The sequence below is a fragment of the Gallinula chloropus genome (genome assembly GCF_964237585.1).
Source record: "Gallinula chloropus genome assembly, chromosome: 2".
Lineage (NCBI taxonomy): Eukaryota > Metazoa > Chordata > Aves > Gruiformes > Rallidae > Gallinula > Gallinula chloropus.
In genome coordinates, this window is record NC_140086.1 from 76,348,272 (window position 1) to 76,358,601 (window position 10,330).

A 10,330-nucleotide genomic window follows, 5' to 3' on the forward strand; every position below is an offset into this window, starting at 1 on the left:
ACAGGACAGGATGCACAAGGCAACCTGAACATGTGTTTTACATGGCAGTTCAGGTACACTCTGTGTTTGGACCCATGGCTGTGGTTTTTTTTTCCCTCTGTAAAGTAACAGACTGACCTGAGTTAGGTCACGCTTGCTCTGCCCAGCTGACCTGGTTAACTGCTTCCAGTTCTCAGTGCCCCCCTTCTGCCAGAATTCATAATCCCACAGAAAAAAATGACTGTGTAGGGCTAGGGCATAGCTCTTCTGAGCTGCAGTGTGATGAGCTTCAGTTTAGGCTTGAATGGCAGGCTGTAAACTTCAAGGAACTCCGGAGCGCACAAATGTTTAGCTCAAACAGCCACCAAAGACAAAGCAACCAGTAGCACGTACCCAGAAGCCAGGGTGGCCCCCACAGTGACAGCTGTGCAAGGCCACTGTCCTGTGACAGTTATGCTTCAAAAAAAAAAAAGAAAAAAAAAGAAAAAAAAATCAAAGTGAATCTTTTCAATGGAAAGGCTCTGCTTTTCTGCAAGTCGCTGTGGTTTAGTGAAGAGCACTCGATGTCTCTTAACTATGAGCAAGAAGCAAACCCTGATTGTGCCACTACTGCAAATTTGGGCTTTATGGAACACTTGGGGGAAAAAAAAAAGTTAAAAAAAAAAAGACACAACAGCCATGAGTAAATTTCAGTTTCTTTTTTAGACTGTCACGAAAAGCCCTGGTTGTTAGGTAGCATGGTGCATTCTGTCCATTCAGCACCAGCCAGGATCCTCGTGTGGTCACATCTGTCCACTTGCAGTTCTGAGTTGGCCCCAGTGGAAACGTAAAGGAAATGCAGCACTGGCTGTCGGGCACTTGCATCTCTTAACTTACAATAAATACTTACACAAAACTTACGAAAATACGTTGCTCTTTATTACTCTTTACATGTCAAATGTTCCAAATATTGGAAGGTCTCACATTCAGAAGCTCAAATTATCTTAGATGGAGTTATTTAGAAAACAGATTTGCTCTTCCACACACAGTATTTACACGTTCTAGTACAGGAGGTCAACCTGTGATTTAGAATTACTCTCCAGTGTCAGCAGCTGAGTCTGTATGTGTGAGGAAAGATTTTTTTGTGTAGATAGTCTGCCAGTTTTCTGCAACTCCGTAGCTTCTCTATCTCAAAAAATGGAATCTGGAAACAAAACAAAAACAAGGATTGCTGCAAATACCTTTTAATAAACAACTGGGTAAGATCGATGCTCAGTAAGCAGAGTAAAATTACACAGCAAAGATTTGTCTGTTTTAAAATAAAAGGTTGATCCTAAGCGTATTATTGATCTGCAAATCACCTGGATAGAGATTAATCCTAAAACAAAGACTAATACCCATTACAGTTTAGACTAAACAATTATAAATAGGAAATAATAAAAAAAGAATCAAAATCAAAAATCTAAAAGTAACTCTTTTGATCCAAAGTGTGTTTAAAGATAAAAATAACCCCTTTAGTTTGACAGGTAAAATAAAGGATACACTCTGCTATGAAAATACAATACAAAGCAGCTACTTTTTTAACTGCTCTTTTTAAACTCCAAATTCAGGCCTTTTTTAAAAAAGTATGTAATTAAAAATCCTAATTCTACTGAATTCTAAGACAACATTTTCCTCTGAGTTACTATTTGAGCCTTCATCACTGCAGGTAAGTACTTTTTCAAGCAGCCACTATCTGGCAGAAAAGATGCAAAATACACTAACTGATCCAAGGAAATAAAAAGGAATTTCTGTAACACCCTCAAAAAGGCTTTTGCTTTTTTTTGTCCTTTCTGTATTATGTTCTCTCAAAACGGCAATGAGGGTGTTTCAGAAATTCCTTTTCTGTAAGGCAAAGGCAATAACCTTTTGAGAGAACGTAATATAGAAAGGACAAGACTAAATCTGCCTTGGGAAGTAATTGCAACTACAGTTTTAAGCATTATAAAACGATAATTTTTGATTTGTTTTGTTAGCCAGAGCAAAAGCAAAGCACTGTCTTTGGCCCTTACCTGCACAACTTCATAACCAAGTAACCGAAGATGTCTCTGTTTGATAGCTTCTTCTCCCAACAGATTGCGGCTATTGACGCAAAATCTATTTTGACCATCAACGCAGAGGGCAATTCTAAAAATCAAGCACCAGTGCAGCATCAAATAAACAAATAAGTAAGTCAGGCATTTTAAGCATTACAACTACTGCTGTTCCCAAGAGCGATGAGACGATACCTCCCCTCTTAATCCCTAACACTGCCTAGAACTAGATATTGTAGGGTGGGAGTTACATAGTTGGGGACCATTTAAATCACTCCATTTAAGGATGGGATGATGGGAAACTGAAGCTGAGTGAAACTTATCTGAAAATCTTATTTATGTGCTCTGAACAAAAATTAACCTGCAAGTTAATAAGAGTTTTGTATTTTTAATGTTGCTATTGTTAATCTGATTTGAATTCTTCTAGAAGGAAAAACATACAAAAACCATTTCTCAGCTTGAAAACATTTCAGCAGCTGCATTTATTCAATTGACTCATATACCTGTTAACCCTGTTGGAATTCAAGTTAAGGTTAAGCTAAAGCAGTTTAAGTTAAACCTGTATGGATGGTTGGCAGCATCATGGATTGTTACTTCATTTTCTTCTCCTTATTGATAAAAATGACATCAACTTAACCAAACTTTGCATATCTGCTGCAAAAAAACTGCTTTAATTTTCAGCATGCTAAATATATTGTGACCTTATTTACACAAAAAAGCTGGAATTAAAAAAAATAATAAAAAAACAAATCAAAACCCATTCTTAAACATTTAAGCCAGGGATTTTTGAAAGAACCTGTATTAGTCTGTAAGTCTTGTGAAGGTTACACTGGAGAAAACATAACCTTTTCAAAGACTTCTGTTTTATCCACAGAAGTGCAGTTGCAAATACCACACAGGCAACTTGCTTAATTCTGTATTCAAAGTTTCTCAAAAAAAAAATCCCTATTTAACGTATTTTTTAAACTTCTATGTGTTTTTCAATAAAAGCAGCACCTGTAGCCAATATCCTCACTACACAAGACTCCTTACAAAACTGAATTTGTGAACTCAAACTGGTTTAACTCTGTTAAACCTATGCAGATACGCTCAGCTAGAATTAGTGTGTGTTTAAAAGGAACATGCATTACAGAAGATCAAAATACATTACTGTAAGCCACATCAGGATCACTGTGATCCAGACTGTCACTGGGCAGAGAGACTAATTGTCTGACACTGTGTAGTCAGGAGACCAAATAATGAGGAAAAAGGGCAGATCGATTATTTTGCCAACTGTCCTTGTGTCAGTGGTTTCCCTGTGGAACCTTAGTTAGCTTTGCTGAGGTCAATGGCAAAACCCCAATTAGCCTAAATCTTGCTGGGTTTTTCACTCTTTGCTAATGTTACCTTTTTACCAGTGGTTTGTTTTATTCTCTTACCGTCTGTGTACCTCCTCACACTGGGCAGCAGGCAGTACAAAGCCTTCTTCATCTAATTTAATTTCAATATCTAGGATAAATGAAAAGAGAACTGACATTGAAACTCATTTCATATAAACTATTTACTATAAAACTCATCCTCTTACAGTTCATTGTTTTATGAAATAACAAAAATATAAATAGCAATACTGAATCACAGAGGCTTGCAATGGACTATTTAACACAAACAAGTGATAACTAACAGCAAAGTTGTATTCCACGTCCACTAATAACCACCAGGTAGTTAAATGCCTTGCTAGATTTCTGGAATTCTGAGGGAACTTTGAGGGCTCACTTTTTCCCCCCTAAACTTTTTCTTTTTGCCACTAATTCCCTAATTTCATAGATGATGTCAATCTGCAAAATGAGCTTGGGAACTACATCCTGCCAACTTACATGGAAGCTGAACTGCAGAATAATTCTAGACTCCTCCCTCTTTCTTGTTGGGTTTTTTTTGGGTTTTCCTTTAACATCTATGATGACCATAGGGTCCATGAGACCTTTCTCAACACCTTCTTTATCCACCACCCTTCCCAAGCACAGATCTTTCCCCATCACTACACCTCCTCACAGTTTCCTTTTCTGGTGCATGAAACGCTCTGTTTTGCCCACTCCTCTCTTCCAGTACACACCCCCCTACTCACTGTGGCTCAACAGCTCTTGCTAAGTGGAGAGCAGCCCAGCCGGGCAGGACAAGGGGCTGACAACCCTCCACCTCTCCAGAGGGTTGACAATCCTCCATCTCTCCCCTGCTCAACTCACCACCAAAGCAGAGAGATGAGGCACGAGGCATTGCCTCATTTTCCTTTACATGACACAAACTGTTTGCAGAACAAGTAAAATGGGAGCCAACAGTAAAAATACAGAATATAAGAGTTAGCAGCTATTTTCAAGGCAGACAGGCTATGTAAGTATTATGGCAGCTCTTTTCTCTCCCTGTGCTTCTTGTTCACTTTGCAAATTCATTTATTACTTTTAGTTCCCATAATGTTTCCTCATTTCAAACATTCTGATGAGTTTTGTATCCCAGTTTACTTTTCCCATATTTGCACAATTTAGAATGCATGCAAAGGGAATAAAATCAATCAGTTTTATTTCTGGAAAATAACTAAGCCTAAAGTTTTGACAGCATAAGAACACATTTATCAATTTACAGAAACATTACTTACCAAGTGTATAGAAATACGGTGTTGATACTCGTGATGCAAAATATATTCTTTTTTTCAGTAAATAAAGCAATCCAGTCTTCACCCTTTTGAGAAGGTGAACATCCAGGGAACTGTGAGGCATGAAAAAGGTCTTTGCTTGATACTTTGAAAGGAGTCTGGGACCCTACATAATGACAGAAAATAAAACAAAAGAAAAAAGGAGATAACATTTTTGCCCTTACCTCACATTAGGATAGCAAAACGTATTCTGTGCATTTCAAAAGCCATGTCTATGGAGAGGCTTACAGTCTGAGGTATGGTCTGCTAGAGACTTTAAAACAAAACAAATAACCCAGCCACTAGAAAATCCTCAGCAAGCTTCCGTGCTCTCATGCTGAGCACATCGCTCAGGAGAAATTCACAATCGCTTCCATTCTTCTCCAGTCAGACCAGCATCAAAGGACCTGATCCTTTGTTCTCCAAGACTTCCCAAGTCAAACATAAAAAAGGAATAGTTTTGCAAAAGTACTTGGAAATACTCAAAAAGTACTTTTGCTTGGAGCTAGTCAGTTCTGTCAAACATACAAATATATGAAGTCAAACAAAGAAGTTTGTTTCAAGTTTTCACCAAGAAAAAAAAAACAAACTAGTTTCAGACAATTCCAATGTTTTTATGAGGAAGAGTCTTCTAACAAATTATCAACAGGGCCCCAGTGACCTTATCACTGACTGCTAACACCAGTTCTGGTTTCATACATACCATACCTCATAAGACGGGCACTCCAGGGTAACAGTGAGGAAAAGTTGGGTTAGCTGGGAGGTAGCAATTCTGTCCAAACCAGGTGGCTGAGCTGAAACAAAAATATTCAGGCTTTCAGGTGTATCTTTACACCAACCACCTTGCACAAGTTAGGAAAAGCTATTCAGTTTATCATGCAGAGAAGCTATTTGATCATTATCCTCCCTGATCATTGTTTGAATGAACAGAAAAATCAGTTGTGAAATGACATAGTTAGAAAAACGAGGAAATTATTTACAAAAATATCAATTAAAAAAATAAAACTATCAAGATCTTAGTCATCTTTCACAAAACAATGAGGATCTGAAAGATGCAGGATGTTCTACATGAAGGAATAAGTCTGAGTTGAGATCTTGTAGACGTATCCCATTTCCTTCTTCCCACAACCCCCTCTCCCAAGTTATAATCCCAGGATCTCATTGTTTCAATAATTTTTACTTTTATTTTTTAATCTGAAAGTAGTAGATAACACTGAACATTTTCTGGAGATTTGTGTACAAGTGTATACTTGAAGATTATTCCATGTTATTTATTATTACAGAATGGTAAAAACCTGATGTAGTCTAAGATACTGATCATGCAGGTCACCTTCTCATATTCCTGCTCGGAACCTTGACCACACTCTTGGAATACCTTTATACTGATTTAAAGAGCATATACAAAATAACTGATACTATGAGGTTTGTCATTTTCAAAGTAGCAGCTTGAGAACTTTGGAAGACATGATACAAGTAATATTTGCCTCCTAAAAATTAACTTGGTAGGTATTTTATGTTGAACAGCTAAAAATTGAGTGACCAAACTCTGCAATCACTTGGAAAACTTGACCTTCCACTCAATTTTATTAACAGAGCAATCTTAGCTGGGATCTAAAGGGGTCCCTTGTCTTTATGGCATAGCTTATCTGTATCCCTGTAATGCCACTAAATAGGCTTTAGTATATAACACTGAATTATTTAAAATCTGTGACTTACAACTGATTTGTTCATAGTAGGTTTGTGTCCAACAGCTTTGCCTTCTGTAATAGCTACAGCCAAGGACAGGCTACTACATGGGGGATGTGACAGCCATTCAGAAACTTGCAAGGGAAAAAAAACCCTAATGATTAGGTGAAGGCAGCCTTTAGAGACAAAACAGTCTTGGAAGCAGTGGGTGAGCAGACTCTGAGATCTCCTAAGCAAGATGGGATAAATCATGGGGTAAATTTGAAAATGTCATAATGTTTTCCCCAGCATAGTCAGACACAGGGCCAAGGATGGGATTGCAGTGCTCGTAGTTCACAGGTGGAAAAGGAGCTCAGGGCAAGGAAAAAATACGAGCACAGGAAGCCTTCCCCAGAGGAGCAGAGTTGGCAGACAGGATGTCAGTGGGAAGATGCATCATATAACTGCATCAGACTCTAGATTAAAAGTAATTTAAAAGCCAAGACGACACACCAATCTTTATGTGCCTGGTTAAAACATATGTGAGCCTCAGAATTCAATTAACATTTTTACCTAGATAATTAAAAAAAGCCTCATACCAGCCTATCCTTTACTGCTTACATTTATGATGCTGTTACGTTTTACTGTTTCAGACTTCACTTCTCTTTTAATTAAGCCAACAATTACGCACTGCAAATTAATTTTTTCAGCCTTACCCACTCACTCTTTCCAGCTTTCACAAGCTGATCATAATGCACTATGACAGCAAAACACAAACAAGCTGGAAGCAAGAATATAATACAATAATCCTTATCCTGAAGGAACAGAAGAGTAGAGGTGACAGCCAAAGTCCATACCCAGTTCTGTCTTACCCTCACCTGAAAAGATGGGCACAGCACAGCCTGATGGATAGTAAGGAATAAAGCCCTGGATTCACTTATGTCCGATTATATGGACATTATTTGAATCATAAGCTGAACACTCCACATTTTGTACTGCCTGAGTTTTGCTAAGTCTCTGTATAGAATTATAACATTTTTACTGATAATAGTAATTTAAATTATTTTTGTCCCAATGCTAAGCTTCATCTCACATCTAGAGAGAATTTGTACCATTGCTCACCAAAGTTCATAAGGATTTTTAGTCTATTTGTTAAATATAACAATTAACTATTTCTGTAGCAATAGGTAAGCTCGCTAGTAACACAATTATACGTAAGTTGCTGAACAATTATTGTAATCATTCTTGCATATTATGATTTGGTACCAATGCTACAGGTTTTCTGACAACTGTGATTGCCTACCTTGCCCTTAGAGCCGCAGAAAGAGTGTGGTTTGGATGCTTAGAAAGATATCCAGAAATAAGGATCATGCAAAGTCACAGGGGACTTAACCTTTAAAAAGACAGGCAACGAAATCTTAAATCTAACCAGCAGTGCAGAAGCAGAAGGTAATTATTTTAGCTTCACAATCAGTATTGCTAGTATTTCTGTTGGGGTTTTTTTGGAATATGTCCTCCCCTGGGCTAACCCCTGAGTAAAATGCCTGAGAGCCTGTCCCAACCCTAAGGAGTACAAGATCCAAATAATCAAAGCAAACAACTGTGAGGAAGGAAAAAGAGACAGCGAAGTGGAATGAATTCCCAAGGCAAATGGGCAGCTACGCCCTGAATTAAAGTCTCAGCACTCATTCTCCAGTGTTCTGCCTTTATGACACATCCCTCATGTGGCAGACATTACCATGCAACAATTTAGGGAAAAATGAACCCAGAATCACTAAAGTATATTTTACATCACTCATGCATCATTCCAAGTATCATTGTCATTAAAAAATCTACCACTTTAGGTCATAGTAACATAAGCTCACTTCAGTGTTGAGGATTCACTTCAGTCCCTGCACCGACACAGATTAATAAGTAACACATTTCCTGCATGGAACAATTTACCATTTACAACCCTGTGAAACAAACATGAGGAAAACAAAAGGGTCAGTATTTTTTAAAAAAGCTGAAGGATTAACTGAAATAAAACTTTTAAAGTGATTTCAGATCTCTTTTTAAGGTTGTACAGGGCAAATTTCAAACTCCCCTAAACAATATAAACTGAAAGACAACTGCAACTGTGACAAGGAAGCAACAGTCTTCAGCCTCCTCATTTCTATTCCGCAGTCACCTTAAAAGGTAATTGTTGATTTGACAGGTCATTGACAACAAATGGGTTCTGGACAAGAGGCCCACGAATGTAGCAAAAAAAACAATGCTTGCTCCTTACCTTGAAGCTGCTGCAGAAAATAGGGACTAAATATTTTTGGCAGAAAATTTACTGGGTAACGTTGAATAAGGACACACGAGTGCAGCAGGTTCAGCAAGGTGCGAGGCTGGAAGTGACTGAAGCGAGTATGCAGTACAGTTTCCAGCTTCCTAAAGAAGGAAGAAGCACTAGGAGGGAGATAGTTAAGAGTCCCAAACGGTATGATATACTCAGCAATCCGGTCGGTGGAAAGACTGTCAGCATTGGAAATGAAATCTTCTGCCACTGCATCAAAGATGGGCTTCGAAAGGATCGTCTTTTGGCAGCAATACTGCATGACTTTGCTGACTGTCTGAGGGTGCATGGTGACGATGGACTGGGGAACATGCGTTTCCAGCACCTCTGTAAAAGTTTGTTCACGATGCCCAAAGTACAGGAAGGCTTCCAGCACATTTACCAGTTCATCACCTGTGAAACACGGAATGTGCTTCACAGAATGCTTACACAACGCTGTCACTAGGGGAACTGCCTGAGTCTGATGAAGAACAACCAGTGAATTCAGTATTGCACTTGTGAACTCCGGGCTTAGCTGGGAAACCATGGCTAACGTGACACTGTTCATTCTGTTTAACAAGTCTTGGTGTCGTTCCCTTTTCTTGGCAGTCACCTGCAGCATCTTATAAACCATCACCATTTCCCTAGGACTCCACTTCTCGATGTCTGTTTCTTGCACGTGGTTCACAATTTGTTCCAGGGTCTCACAACTTGGACCTTCCAACTCAAGCAAACTCTCCCCAAGAGCACACAGATTTTTAACACTCAGCTGTCCTTTACCAAGCCTTTCTTTGCTCTCCAAAAGCAGGTTTGCCACCAGTCTACTCTGGGGATCTATATGTAGTTTTATCAAAGCTTGCAATGCATTCAGCAGCCCAGTATTAGAGAGTTTTGAAGACTCAAATTCAAACTGGAAGCATAACGCCCTGAAAATTTCATTTTCCAACACTCCTTCAGGGTTTTTCAGACCACTGTCACCCACCTCAACTTCCGAAATCCTTTGCAGGGCTCCTGATGCCATAGTATCAGACATGATTGCCAGAGAGCTAAGAAAGTCAAAAATCTCTTTCGCTGTACAAAGGCTGTTCAACTTCCTGAAAAACAGTTGTTCATCCATCCACTTGTTATCAGCATTGGGGCAGCTCCTGGTATCTCCACAAAGATGCACAGTTTCATTAACAGAAAGAGACTGTATCCGCAGTTGTACGTATTTTTTCCTACAGAACATATACTGAGCTTTATCTTTGAAACACAGCATCCTCATGGCTACAGAGCTACAGTTCAGGGGCTTTCGCTGCCCACTGGTAAAGCTCAGCTTTTTGCTTAGGGTCATCAAGATGGACCGGCTGGCTGGTGTGCTGGATGAATATAACTGGAAACCTTTCTGGCTAATCAAAGCCATGCTGGACCAAGTGGTTTCTCAAAAGATACCTAGAGGAAGAAAAATACATATAAATACAGCATAAGTGCTGTTAAGACGCAGCAAAAAACCCACTTGTAGCAGCTGAGCTGACCCCTCTCCCACGGCCACCAGTGCAAGGCAAGGCAAAGAGCTGAAGCTGTGTGAGCAGCGAGCCCTGCGTGCCAGGCAGCAACGCATCTCTGCCCGTGTCTCCCTAAGGACGCCTCGGCAGGGACATGTTTCCTCACGCAGGAACCGCACGACAGTGC

General features: G+C 39.3%; 1 protein-coding gene across 1 annotated transcript; it reads right to left on the reverse strand.

Annotated features, from left to right (window-relative positions):
* Nucleotides 1-895: 895 nt before the first annotated feature.
* Nucleotides 896-10,061, reverse strand: FASTKD3 (FAST kinase domains 3; the record flags this gene model as incomplete). Its single annotated transcript, XM_084280424.1, has 6 exons — nucleotides 896-1,162; nucleotides 2,010-2,124; nucleotides 3,449-3,518; nucleotides 4,657-4,819; nucleotides 5,401-5,486; nucleotides 8,627-10,061. The coding sequence occupies 6 exons, from the start codon at nucleotides 10,059-10,061 to the stop codon at nucleotides 1,064-1,066; spliced, it is 1,968 nt and encodes a 655-aa protein (XP_084136550.1). The 3' UTR covers nucleotides 896-1,063.
* Between the last annotated feature and the right edge of the window lie 269 nt (nucleotides 10,062-10,330).